Source organism: Vicia villosa, unplaced genomic scaffold, assembly GCF_029867415.1.
Source record: "Vicia villosa cultivar HV-30 ecotype Madison, WI unplaced genomic scaffold, Vvil1.0 ctg.000353F_1_1, whole genome shotgun sequence".
Lineage (NCBI taxonomy): Eukaryota > Viridiplantae > Streptophyta > Magnoliopsida > Fabales > Fabaceae > Vicia > Vicia villosa.
Window position 1 is genome coordinate 145,907 of NW_026705160.1, and position 14,574 is coordinate 160,480.

The window sequence follows — 14,574 nt, forward strand, 5'->3', positions numbered from 1 at the left end:
TAAAAACTTCCGGTTCTTCCTCCGTGAATAGTTCGTGAAAGAAGAATCCTTCTTGCGACTCGTCAATGGTTTCAAGTTGTTGTGACGATGTCGCGGTTGCGTTGTCTCTTGCTTTTGCTATGTTCGCTCTTTTTCGTGCTTTGCTATTTAACCTCCTAGCGGTCCTTTCGATCTCGGGATCAAAAAGAAGTTGATCGCTAGAAACTTTGCTGCGCATACACAATCTTCTGCAAAACTAGCAAACACGTGAAACAACCAAATAGAGAAAATAAAAATTAAAACTCAAAATAAGAACTATTGCAATGCATGCAATATTGACACCAATCCCCGGCAACGGCGCCAATTTGTTGAAAATATTTGTGGGTAAATATTTTCGGTAATATATCGTATCCACAGGGATTGGTTAATATCACTGCCGTTCTATAGTTGTTTATTTTGAGTTAAGAAATTTGGTTTGGTTTGTTTTATACTAATAATAATATCAAAAGCAAATAATAAAATAAAAGCAAGTAAAGGACTTTGTGTTAACAATTAAAGAAAGATGTTGAGTCTTTAGGGTTCATCAACCTAATCCTATACAATTATCAATTAATTCTCAATAGAACAATCCTTTGAATCATTATCTTTACTTATCCTCAAATAAGATTCCATGTCTGCAAATCAAATTAGATAACTTTTACCGGTATGAGATTCGATCTCTCCAAATCACAATAACGATAATAGTAATTAAGAACGATAATTATGAAAACCCAATTACAATTCCATCTCTGCAAATTGCAATTGAATCAATATAGTAACCTAGGGCAAAAGTTAAATCCTTTCTTTCGATCAAAGATTCAACAATGATGTAAATTAAAAGTAAGGTTTCTTATTGATAATAAATTCAAACAATTGTTCACAGGAATTAATCAATGGTAATGTATATTCATAGGTTAACTACTACCTTAGACTCAACAAGAGGGATTTAGCTCTCCATAGACATGAAGAACATACAAGAATCAATGGAGGAATTCATCTTCATCAATAGAATGTCTTCGATTGGTAAAGAATCCACCTTCAATTGTTGTTCTCAGCTTCAGAATCAGATAGCTCTCCTAATTTCGCTCCCACAAAAATCTCTCACCACTTGGAAAACTAGGGCTTTAAAACAGAACTTTTGGGCTTTTAACGCCGAGGCCGCGGCGCGGCAACGGGCTGGCGCGGCGCGCCCCTCAAACAGAAGTATTTTCGCGGCGCGCCTAGGAACTCTCGCGGCGCGCCCTTTGTACTTTCCATCTTTTTCTTCAGCCTTTGAGACTTCCAGCTTTCTTTCCTCCTCATGTTCTTCTTAAGTTCTTATTCAGCTCAAAACCTGCAACAATAACACCCACAAGTGATTCGATTTGCTTTACGCACGAACTAAACTTATTCAGTTCAATTCTTAATAAAAACCTATGGATTCATCACATTTTTGCATTGGTTTAGAGAAGAAATCACTTATATTAACACATGAATTTACCATTAATTTACTCCTAACAGTGGATTGGTAAGAGTGGGATAGAGGAAAAAGAGAGCTTGTCGAGTTTTATGGATTGACACTCGTTTTGTATATCTAAGAAGGTAGATGTAAAGAAAGTAGATATTATTTGGTTGGCAACGACGTGGGCTATTTGGTTAGGTAGGAATGGGGTTTGTTTTAGGGAAGAGGTTTGGAATTTTGATGATTTAGCTTGGAACATCAAAGTCTTGGCTTGGAGATGGTCTTTTTGCGGAGAAATTACACACTCCAATTATTCGTTTTACGATTTTGTCAAAGAACCCCTATGGTTCTTATCGTAATTATATTTGGGATGTAATTTCTGTGTTTAGGCGTTTTGCCGTTCCTTTTGTAAACAGGTTGGAGAACCCTTAGTTCTCCGTTTGAATGAAATCTTGTTTACTAAAAAAAATCTCATAAAGAATGTGTTTAGCAAATCAAATATTAATCCAAATCAAATCTGGTTAGCCTCAAATCAATTTTCCATTGGAGAAAAGCCTAACACATAGATTTCTATTTAAAGATAACTCATTTCTACCTTTGAAGCAACGAGATAGAGATCAAGATCTTGTGTGTTAGGTTTTATTTTGAGTCTTTGCTTGTCTTGTTTGTGTGCATCTTTATAGAGCTTAAGTTTCATATCTAAGGGGTTAGTTTGTTAGTGCTTACTGATATTTTTAAGTAAACAACCCAGAGTTTGATTCACTTAAGAGGTTAAACTCAAAAAGTCTCGATGACAATTTATGTAAAAATAAATGCAAAGGAAAAGTGTCTGATTGAAAGTTAAATGCTCGAATGTTGATCGAACTGGATATAATTTCTAATTACAATAAAATTTTGGTAGAGATAACTTACAAAAAAAAAAGGAAATGTTATGAAATAACTACTGTAATTGAAAAGACTTAAAGGAAATGGTGTGCAGATTTATACAGGTTTCTCTCAAACTCTTTTCTCTCTATAATTCAGGTACTTTGAGTTCTATAGAAATTTCTACTTAGAATAGCGTACCTCTAATTCTATACACGAAATTTGTTTATCTACTAATACATTGATAACCGTCGAAAACAGTAACTTCTTCAGTGCTCGACACGTACCCTAATATGTGTTCCAGCCTTTGGTGTGTTTCCACATGTCTTGGTCTCTAAACTATCTTTGAACCGTAGTTAACCAACTGCAAAATGATTGTAAAACATCGAAGACCTTCACATTGAAATCATGGTGTAACATCGGAAATGTCTAAAGGACTAAATTTACTAAGTCCTAAGACGTAACAATCTTAGCGATGGATCTGTGAATCTGTTGTTCGAAGAGGACGCTTCTGCTGAGTTTGACATCAAACAGTTGTTAAAATAACTTGGTAACCACAAGTCCCCTGATTCCCTTGTTCAGTTCGCTGGACCTTAGGCCCTTCTTCGACCATATTTGCAAGGATGTGATTCTTAAACAAACATCAACCAACCTCCTTCAACAAAACTGAAGATATATCCAAATAATGGGGCCTTAGTGAGGTTTCTAAAAAACGGATCAAGGCTCTTGAAGCACAACAACAAAAACATAAGGGTCATATGGTATCTTATGATAAACAAATCTTAGTCTATCATACCAAATTATGAAACTAACAAAAAAATTAAAGATCTGGAAAAGAAGAAAGTTAAATTGAAGGATTTTTCTTCCACCTCATCCAAAGAAATCATCGATCAGGAGGCAAACATTGGTATTCAGCAAGTTGAGGTTTCTCTTTGAATGGAAGTAGAAGTCAAGAAGTTATGGATTGAAGACTTAAGGCTTGACTAGAGCTGTAAGTCCAATTTTTCAAAGTCCCAATTTTTTGGTCCCATTAAAACCCCACTTTATTAAGCCCTCTCTTAATAAGAAATTTTCCAGGCCCTATAATTTTAGGCCCCTTAGTTATTATGTTATTTTTGGGCCCTATTGATGGGGCCTTATTCTGTTTCAAAAGTTCCACCTCTACAGTAACTTTACACTAATTCCTTTGTTTTTCAACGAGAAAACTCCATCGCACATAAAAAACTCCACCTCTGTTAGTAGACAAATAAAGTAGATGATTTAAATTATCCATAGAGCTTTGTTATTTTCTTTCAAACGTTGCTTAATTAATCTTAAATAACTCAACCTGTCACAAACACACAAGTAATATCAAAAATTTGGAATTATATATATATATATATATATATATATATATATATATTCATGTTTTTTTCATATTTATTTCGTTCGTACATTTCTAGTTTGAAAAATGTATAGGAAGTCATTGAGACATTTAAGTATTCCTAGCAAAGTTCTATGTCCATGAGTTCAATAGATATATTGTATTATTCTGTAGAAAAAACAAAGATGATTTATATGAATAGAAGTAATTCATTATAATGCACTAATTGAGCTAACTATATAGAGTATCTTCCATATAAAGAAATGATTTATATGAATAAAAGTAATTCACGTAATTTATATAAAAAAGTAGTTTTTTTTTTAAAAAAAAAATTTATTAACTTTTTATTTTAAAAATTTTTGAAATTAAAATATTTTTTTAAAAACTATTAATTTTTGATTTGGGGCCCAAGGCCCCCTTCTAAATTTTAGGGCCTTATATTTTTGGGGCCTATATGTTTAGGGGCTCATTATTCTTAGATAATTTTAGGCCCTCTTGTTAAGTGGGCTAGGGCTCAAATTTTTTGCCCCCTTAAATTGACACCTCTAGGCTTGACACTAGGCTTAAATTCTCAAACATATTGAGACGATTAAGTCCAAGCTTCTTCTTTTATTAATTACTTTAACTTTGTAATAACATTGCCATTTTGGCTCTTTTATAACATTTTAGCACGTTTACTACTTAAATATTATTATGTTATTTGAATCTCATTGAACAGTAATATGCAATTCTAATTAGCTATTAATATTATCGTCCATCATTCTTATTGCAGCTCATACCTGAGTCAACGACGTGAGATTCATCTTATTACCTAATAGACGACCTCTCATCCTATTCACCAATACAATAACATTACATCTCAATAGTTCATACGGATATTAGACCTAAATCTATGTCTAGACTTTAAGATATCCAATAGATGAAAAGCTTCGATCTAGTAATGACCAATACCTTTCAAATATCAACTCATTCCATAAAAACATATTTAAGGTAGCTAATCTAAATCAAGCAAAAAGAACGAAGAACTCATCAAAATTAAAGCTTAAGAAGAATCACATAGAACACCATGATCTAGATCAATGCACGAGCATTAGGACGACCACATCTAAACCCAACAAAAAAAAGTTATGCTTACTCATCGTAGCTTTACAATTAAGCCCTAGAAGAAAGATGTTGAAAACCATATGTTGCCAATCTTCAAACAGCGCTTCCGCCCTCAACCTCTCTCTCTTTTCCTCTCATGTAGTGTTTCTGGTACATAATGAATTTCTCTCACTTCCTACCAAGAAAACTACTTAATTACACCAAGTTATTTTCAAATGAACTACTTGAGAGCCTATTTATAGTGTTCTGGTCTGCCATTTTGACTAAACAAGGTTCAAAGCTCGCATAGCACGCCTACAAGCTTCCCCATTAAGAAATACCAACTCATCCTTCAAGTGGCCTTGGCAGCCTTAACCTTGCTTAGTGTGCCTCAAGCTCTCTTAATGAGCAACCCCTTACTTCTCTTTAAAATAACTTAGCTCGCTTAATGAGATTGCCACTTTTCTTAGCAAGCTACTAACCATCGCTTCCTCATGAAAGTAACTTGGCTTTGACGTAATCTTTAAACTGCATTGCTTCCCTGTGAAGTAACTTTGTCTTGAAGATATCTTGAACCGACATAGCTCGCTTACTGTACCCTATTTTGTTTAGCGAGTTTCAGTGCTTTTTGATGGGTTTTGGTGTTTTCTTTACTATTTTTACATGTAGATAATGAAAACACAATTAAAAAGCTCATATAGATATTTTTTGTGTTTTACTGATAAATTGAGGGTATTTTTATTCGGTACTTGTAAAATAAGTTAACAAATACGGATGTATTTTACGTATTTTCAGAAGTAATTAACTTTATATATTAGAAGTAACATAATGCACTTAAAGGACATTTTACATATAATTTATTTATAAAAAGATAACAAAATTAAATTTAGCAAGTTTGAAATACAATTATTAGTATGGTAGAATATAATAATAGCAATATTTTCATTTTACTAAAAATATTTCTAGTTTTGTTTCTAATTACCCCCTTAAATATGAGTATTATACAATTAATATATATTTTTTTTAATAAGCAATGGAATTAATCAAGAAGTATTATGGATACTCCTAACCTGAAAGGAACACAAAAGACATTCTTCAATTACTCAAAGCAAGTAAGAGGAAGAATGTTCCAAATATAAAAATTACAACAATCCTTCAAAACATAATACGATTGGAGCCAAGTCCAAGCTAACCAAATAATACCCGACATGCAATCAGTAAAACTATAAGGTTCACCTCTAAATATGATCGCATTACGCCTCAACCATTTAATATGCCTAATATAAATATTGACAATCTGTATTTTAAGTTCAAGTTTTCAAAGTTAATATCGAAAAAAAATTGAAGTGATTCTAAAAAGAAACACTCCTCTCTGTTACAAAAAAAAAAACACCACACATTATATGAAGCACCGGAAGTTTCATAGGTTTAGATATCAATTACTTATACAAACATTTACAATAGTTAAAATTTGTCAAGGACAACAATATAAAGTAAATTTTAATTTTACGAGTTGAACCACTCAATGATAGAATGTCCCACAAACAAGTTTTGTTTGAAAATTAAAAAATAGCCAACCATACCCCACATCACAAATATGAAAGAAAAAACAGAATGATAAAGTCAGGTGGGGTAATGGTGGCGGTCCGAGTGGCAGCGACTTGCACGACGGCGACAAAGAGACAGAACAGTGCTGAGTCAAACCAATGAGTCTTCCGCTAATAGAGAATGAGTATTTCATTTGAGCTGAAACATGTATATAATTTATGTGTTCAATTAATGAAAAAGAAAAGACATAACTTTATATGGAGGTTTTGATTGATCAAATGGTAGATATTAGATGAAAGGCACGGTGACTTTACCAGGGTAGAGTCACTGAAGCCTAATTCAAACCAAACACAGCAACAACTACTATACCGATAGTGATGACAGTTCTTAGTTTCTTGCTCTTTCCTAATCCTGAAATCAGAGTTAGTTAAAGATAGTCAAATAAAAAAAGTAAAAACAGCTTATAATGGTAAACATATAAAATAAACTTAAAACTGTTAAAAAATATATATACATGTGCAAAATCTAGGCATGTGTTTATTTCAAAGAATATGTGATTAGAATTCTTATATTCTCATATTTGTTTCAAAACTTATGAACAAAATTATTGGCAATGGTATTTCTAAAAATGATATTCTTGGAATTATAATTTTAATTCATCAGACAAACAAAACCTAATTAAGTTATCTTTACCTGGAGATGTATTGGTGGAATTGGTTGATGCAGTTTTAGGAGCAAGTGTTTGAGAAGGCTGTGGTGCTGGTGATTCTGTGTTGGTGGAGTTTGTCGATGCTGTTTTAGGAGCAAGTGCTTGAGATGGCTGTGATGCCGGCGACTCTGTGGAGTTGGTTGATGTAGATTTAGGGGGAAGTGCTTGAGAGGGCTGTGGTGCTGGCGACTCTGTCGAGTTTGTTGATGCAGATTTAGGAGGAAGTGCTTGCGATGGCCGTGGTGCTGGTGACTCCGTCCTGTTAACTATAGACTGATAAAACTGAACTATATCATATCTAACCGAACAACTTGGTCCCATATACAAACAACCTTTCATGTCTTTACACCACGTTGAGAACTTACCGTAAGCTGAATCCAAGCATTTAGTACAACTTTTCTTTGTCAAATCTGGTGTACATTGAACCAACCCATATATAGTCTCGTTATTGTTGTTATTTGATTCATTTACTTTAACACTCTTTATACCAAACTTCTTACGCCAATCGCCTTCAGCCGCGGTGCTTTTAAGTTCATCCAACAAGCCATTAAGTGTTTGACTAAATGCATCATCCACCCCTGTCTTATTTTCTATATCGTAAACATAACCAGTATCAGTATCCATGACACCAAAAATTGAAGCATTAGAATAGCGTAACATGCACAGGTCGTAGTATCCAATTGCTTCTTTCTGAATTGGACACCGATCTGTGAGAAGTACTGCGGAGGATTTCAAGCAGTCACGGCAATCATTTGGATTAAGGTCTCCTCTGCAGAATCCAATTGCGCTTACTTTGTCAGGTTTTTGGCCATAAGAGAAATTGTAGAATCCATAGTCTATTTCTTTGTTGGAATATATATTTTTTAGAACGGTGGCAAGGTTGTTTTGATAGGTACTACCGTCGGTGAAGTTTCCGAGATCATTGTTACATTTGTGGTAGCGGAAAACTAATTGGTCGTTGGCTTGAGAGTTTAGTGTGAAAAACAGAGGAAGAGATAAAAACAGAAGGCAACGCAAAGAAAGCATATTGCTCTTGTTTGGAGTGGTTTGTGAGAAAATTATGGAAGAATGAAGTAGTTAGAATGAATGTAGAAAGTAGCTTTTTATAGATCTTTCATGGTACTCACGGCAAGGTAATGGAATTTATTAAGGAAAGAAATATCTATTGAAGTTAAAAACACGGGTCAAGTGTTTTTATCCAACAAAAAGAAAGGGTCAAGTCTTCCCAAATTTCTTCTTGTTTTGTACTTTATGGTCAAGTCTTCCCAAATTTCAAAATTTCCGCTATTTTTGACTGGAAATTTCAAAATTTCCGCTATTTTTGACTGGAAATTTCAAAATTTTAGGTATTATCATTTACCAATACTATCGAAAATTTTGAAATTTCCAGAACCTATTATCATATCAGAAACTTTAAAATTTCCGGTATTTCAATTTAAAAAATAAAGAAGTTATTTTTGTTATATTTTTAAATTTTGCAGTGAGAATTAGAGGCAGAGACCGTTCTATTGCGGGACGGATCATCGATAGAGCCTGTGCGGTAGCTCGAACTACTGATGAAGTACAAGCCTCAGAGCTATGTGTTGGACGCGTTCCTCCGATCGGTTCTATCCGGAAACGAAGGGTTGAGCAACAGGCAGTGACAGGTTCCGCACACCTAGCCACAAGACTGGTAGAACATCCACTGTTGTGGAGGAGCATGTAGTTAAGGAGCAGGTGGTTCAGGAGCAGGTAGTTGAGGAGCCAATGGTTTAGGAACCGGTGGTTTAAAAGCAGATAGTTGAGAAGCCGGTGGTTCAAGAGCCGGTGGTTCAGGATCATATAGTTTAGGAGTCGGTGATTCAGGATACAGACACCACCACTCGTGCGTCTACGGAACTATCAATACACACTGATGGAGGTTTCCTCGAAGGACCTTATAACAGGTCCGTGTTGAAGGGATACACTGACTATGTCGCTTATAGGATGGATACTTGGAGTGGTTACACAATGTGTCACACCCTAGGGTCATACCACCTGCCACGACATCTGATGTTCCAGGGCCTTCAGGTACCAGGGATTTTTTTATCCACCGCCATTACCTCCACCTCCCGTGGGTGACCAGGACAGCCGCCTACAATTCATCGCCGTTCACTTAGATAGCCCCATGGGTTTTGTGAACCCTGATGGTGAAGTTCATACTATTTTAACTAGGTTGGCCGATGTTGCTCGTGGAAGGCCTATGTAGATTTAATTTTTTATGGTTGTATTATATGTATATTTTGTACAAACATCTTTTTATTGCATAATCTTTTTTGCTAGTACATGTTTCGATTATATAAAGAAAATAAAATATCTCAATAACAAACAAACATAGTTAACAAACATCATATGACAAACAACAAACATAAACAATACTCCAAAACAAAAAAACCTAGGCACTAACTGATAACTCTGGACATTTCAAACACTTCATTATGTTGTTCACGGATCTTCGGATCTGCGCGTCCATTTCGATCAGACCTTTAGTTATCCTACGGCGAAATGATTTCCACATTGCCTTCACATCTTCATCATTCTTCAACTCGATTAGGTTGTATTTCACCTTTCCATTTGTATCAATCCAATCCTCCCGAAACTCGATCTTTGTCACCCTTCTGTTATCAGAATCAGGCAGCAAATTATTCAATGTTTCTTTGAAGATGGCAAATGATTCGGGGCCATCTGAAATCTTGGTTTCAACAGCAGGGTTGCAGCCATTGAAATACTTTTACATTAATCAAATACTGAGGAAGAGGCATTTTGTTGAGATATCTTATCCAATAACCGTAAGACCCCTATTTATACAAATGGTGATGCATTCTAGACCACACATGTGTCGATGCAATCACTACCCTCCAAAAGTGTCGGCAAAATCTCAACCGTTGAAAAAACCTAAAATTGAAACATACCGAATATTTTAGTTATAATGAAATTTCTGGTACTGCCCGAAAATTTGAAATTTCCGGTATACCCAAAATTTTAAATACACTATCAGAAATTTCCTCGTACCAAAAATTTGATAGGGTGTATCAGAAATTTCGTCGAAAAATTCTTTGTATTTCATAAGGGGTAAAATTGGAATAAAAAAATTGAAGAGGTGACATGTATAATTTAAGGGGTGGCAATATAATTACTCCTCTTTTTGTCATGTTAACAGATTAAGCGAGAGAGTTTAGTTTTCTAATTTTTTTGGTCTCTTCTCGGATCAACTACGTCCAAAAAGTTTCTAAAAAGAATGAGAAAAGTTGAGTAAAATTATTGTACCCAAAACTTGAGAAACATTGGCATTCTATTTAGAGTAACATGTTGGGCCCAAAGTGAGATTCCGTAAGATGAAAAATATAGTAGTTCCTAACCTAAAAAAAAAAAGAAGATTAATACGTAATTTGTCTCTTGTTATATGAGGGCCAATCTTAAAAACACCTTGTAAAAAATACATATTCTCCCTTGCCCTTTAAAGATTCCCTTATTTTGAATCTTCATTAAATTATTTCTAAAACTATATAAATCCATTGAATATGTATTGGAAGTAGGGTCCTGAGGAAGCAAAAGGCATATAAAATATCACATCTATTCTTCTCTTTGGAATAGTATAAAAGGTTGTTTTGAGGAGTTGAAAAGCAATACTACTTGGCTTCTTGGAGATGGCAGGAAAAATTAACTTCTAATTAGATAATTGGGTCTGGGCTCCTCTGGTGGAGGTTTTCAATATCCCAACTTTAGTTATTTGATTTTAGTTTAATTTATATTATTTTATTTTAATTCAACTAATAAAATAACATTCATTGACTAGTTCATTAGAGTGTTCACACTACTGGATCAACAAGAAAAAAATCAAAAGGAAAAAGCACAAACAAGCATATATATAACAAACATAACAAAAAATAACGTCAACTCTTTCTGCTCCTATCTATCTGAAATGTTTCAGCTCCTCTTTCTCTTCGTGTGCCTTACCTCAATAACTTCAACATCATCATCACTATCTCCAACTTACAATGATATTTACTGTCCAAACAACAAAACCTTCGAATCCAACAACAACACAATACTCAAATCAAATCTCAATGTCCTCCTCTCCTCTCTCGTCACCAACGCCACGCTAGGCGGCGCTGACTTCTACTCAACCTTCATGGGATTGGGAACAACAAACGTGGTCAACGGTGTTTTCCTCTGTCGCGGTGATGTTAACTCCACCGCGTGTCAGAGTTGTGTAATCACTGCAGCTACAAATATAACACGCTTATGTCCTAACAAAACGGAGTCAATTATATGGTTTGATGAATGCATGCTGCGTTACTCTAACCGGTATTTTAGTCCTACCAGTATCGTCCCAAGAGCGAATTTGAATAACGGGAAGAACATCACTACCTCAAAATTGGATAGCTTTAATGTAACGTTGATGAGTTTCTTGGATAAGTTAGCTACGGAAGCTGCAGATTCTCAGACAACAACGCAATTCGCGATTGGAGAAGATAACTTCAACTTAAGCATAAGCAGCTCTTCGGTTTATGGGTTGGCGCAGTGTGTCAATGGATTGACCAATGTCCAGTGTGAGGAATGTTTAGTAAATGCGGCGAGAACACTTCTGACTTGTTGTGAAGGAAAACAAGGTGCTAGAGCTCTTCTAGCATGGTGTAACATCAGATATGATTCCTACAAGTTTTACAATACAACAGATGTTTCATCTTCGCTTCCGCCTCCTTCTTCCGGTAAGAGGTCTCATTGATTCAATCTCTAGTACAATTTTTTAAAGATTGCGTTCAACAAATAAAAATAATAATTGTCTAAGCAGGAAAGAACAAGTCCGGGTCAAAAACAAGAATGGTCTTGATTGTTGTTATTGTTATCGGGTCAACAATTCTACTTTGTTTAGGCTGCTATTTCCTCATCAGAAGATCAGCTTGGAAGAAATATAAAACTCTTATGAGAGAAAATTGTAAGTAAAGAAAAGTTTAATTAAGTCAACTCTCATTTCTTAAAAGCTTTGCTTACATTTAAGATTCACGTATATTTATTCTTCCAGTTGGTGATGAAAGTGCGGCGTTACAGTCACTGCAGTATAGTTTAGCCACAGTTGAGGCAGCCACAAAGAAATTTTCATCAGAGAATAAAATAGGCAGGGGAGGATTTGGAGAGGTTTACAAGGTAACATATCATAAGCAAAATTGAGTATTGTGTGTTTGTACTTTAATTTTCTCTAAGCTAATCGATTGGTTAGGATTTCAGGGTATTCTTATAGATGGAAGGCAAATAGCTGTGAAAAAGCTATCTCTGAGTTCAGGACAAGGTGCAGTAGAGTTCATAAATGAGGTTTTACTAATAGCCAAACTTCAACATAGAAATTTGGTAACCTTAATAGGCTTTTGCTTGGAGGACCAAGAGAAAATGCTCATTTACGAATATGTGCCCAACAAAAGTCTTGATTACTTTCTATTTGGTAATTCACCTCTCTGTATGAATTGATTTTGGTATATCGCCACAAGAGTTTAATATTTTTCTCACTCTAATGAATGTTTGATGATGTATTGATAGATCCCAACAAGACTAGATTCCTACAGTGGTTTGAACGTTATAACATCATCGAAGGAATTGCACATGGCATACATTATCTACACAACCATTCAAGGTTGAAGATTATTCATCGTGATCTCAAACCAAGTAATCTGTTGTTAGATGATAATATGAATCCCAAAATATCTGATTTCGGCATGGCAAGAATGGTCGCTCTAGATCAAGATCGGGGAAGTACAAACAGAATTGTTGGAACATAGTAAGTTTGTGGACTTGATATTCATATGACTACAAGAACTACGTGGTTTCATTTTTATTAATTTAGTTGATGTTTTGTTCTTATAGCGGCTATATGTCTCAAGAATACGCAATGTATGGACAATATTCAGAAAAATCAGACGTATTTAGTTTTGGAGTCATAATTTTGGAGATAATTAGTTCAAAAAGAAATGCTCGTTCTCTTTTATCAGATAGCGACGATGACCTATTGGGTCATGTGAGTATTGATTTTCAATAATTCATTTCTTTTTGTTGATCAAAAGAAGCAAAATGAGAATGATAATTATAATATCTAATTCAACAAATTATTACAGGCTTGGAAACAATGGATGAATCAAACACCATTAGAACTAGTAGACCAAGATATAAAAGAATCATGCAACCATAGTGAAGTGGTTAGGTGTATTCATATTGGTTTACTATGTGTTCAAGAGAAACCTGATGATAGACCTACAATGGCAACAGTTGTTTCGTATCTCACTAGCCCTTCAGCGGAGTTGCCATTTCCGAGAGAGCTGACGGAGTCTATGCATAGTGGAATACTGCTAAAGATAGTAGGAGGGGAGTTTAGTTCGACTTCTATATCAACTTTCAATGGAATAAGTCCATCAGTAAGTTCTGCATTCTCTGCCACTGCTTAGAAGTTAGAATTCATCTAATATGTTACTTCCAAATCTTGTGTTGTATATTGTATATATAATGTTTTCTACATGTTTGTAAATATCGATGATTCAAGTTACCTTGAAGCCTATGCGGTTAACAGAAAGTTTGTGTTTAGTGCACACATTCTTATCAAAGTTCAGAAAATGATGACAGATGTACTTACAGATTTTCCACCAGTGAGATCCTCAAATCGGTAGCAGAATTTGAATCAAGTTATCCCCTTTGTAATTATCGAAAATATATATTTAGCAATATAGCTGAAGAAAGAAGATGAGATGATGGACTCACAGTTTACATCTTGGACAATCTTCTTAGCAATTGTCAAATTCAGAAAACATCTGTTTGAAATCTCCCATTATATATATGAAATGAAATGCCGTTGAATCATGTTACTAAAATCATCACTGCAAATGTTTCGAAGAAAAATTGTTAACTTATGCGACAAGTCAAAGAAGGGTTCGAGGTTGAATACAGAGTGAAGAGACGGTTCCTTGAAGGCACTGAACCATGATTTGCAAACCAACATTGCACCAAGCCATTGATCCTTTACGCTGAGTCGTGACAGAGCGTTAATGAGACAGTTATGAATTAACTCAGCCTACTCGGCATTGTTTTCTTCCATTTCCTTCTAATTAACGCTTTCAAACATACTAACATGCAAACACTTCCTAAAACTTAAATTAGCTCGTGAGGTATTGAGGAAATAGGAAGTTAAAAGAGTAATTTAAGTTGAATATATGTTTTGTTCGCATAAGAAAAGGAAGGAATTTTAAAATTTATGTTATTTTCAAAATTATCCAACATCCTATTAAATAAATTAGTTCTGTTAATTCAACTCAATTGATAGTTGTGCTTACGAGTTTCATATGTGGAATTTTTTTCTTGAATAACCAATTTTTTAAAAAAAATTTCTGAAATATCCAACTTTTCAAAAAAATTTCCCAAATGTCCATTTTTTGCTATTTAATACACGTTGTCGCCAGGGGGGGTGGCGACAACACTGGGCTTTAAGGGTATTCGCCAGTGGGCCTGGCGCCCATGTGTATTTTTTAGGTGTTGTCGCCACCCCCCCTG

The 14,574-nt window shown here is 34.8% G+C and overlaps 2 protein-coding genes across 4 annotated transcripts; one reads left to right on the top strand and one right to left on the bottom strand.

The window, feature by feature from the left end:
- Positions 1-6,131: 6,131 nt before the first annotated feature.
- Positions 6,132-8,144, bottom strand: LOC131627265 (cysteine-rich repeat secretory protein 38-like). 3 transcript variants are annotated; one of them, XR_009291417.1, is made up of 4 exons: positions 7,392-8,144; positions 7,011-7,285; positions 6,632-6,728; positions 6,132-6,515 (listed from the first exon to the last, which is right to left on the bottom strand). XR_009291417.1 is itself a non-coding variant. In XM_058898101.1 (3 exons), exons 1-2 carry the CDS (start codon positions 8,050-8,052, stop codon positions 6,652-6,654), a joined length of 1,119 nt encoding a protein of 372 aa, XP_058754084.1. In that variant the 5' UTR covers positions 8,053-8,142; the 3' UTR covers positions 6,141-6,515; positions 6,632-6,651. The 3 variants fall into 3 exon arrangements, 2 of the variants coding, with proteins under 2 accessions (XP_058754084.1, XP_058754086.1); XM_058898101.1 differs by having other exon boundaries at positions 6,141-6,515; positions 7,011-8,142; XM_058898103.1 differs by lacking the exon at positions 6,132-6,515 and having other exon boundaries at positions 6,591-6,728.
- Positions 8,145-10,956: 2,812 nt separating this feature from the next.
- Positions 10,957-14,276, top strand: LOC131627261 (cysteine-rich receptor-like protein kinase 10). The gene is made up of 7 exons (XM_058898098.1): positions 10,957-11,756; positions 11,840-11,983; positions 12,071-12,192; positions 12,274-12,484; positions 12,580-12,817; positions 12,904-13,054; positions 13,152-14,276. Exons 1-7 carry the CDS (start codon positions 10,967-10,969, stop codon positions 13,476-13,478), a joined length of 1,983 nt encoding a protein of 660 aa, XP_058754081.1. The 5' UTR covers positions 10,957-10,966; the 3' UTR covers positions 13,479-14,276.
- Positions 14,277-14,574: the final 298 nt, after the last annotated feature.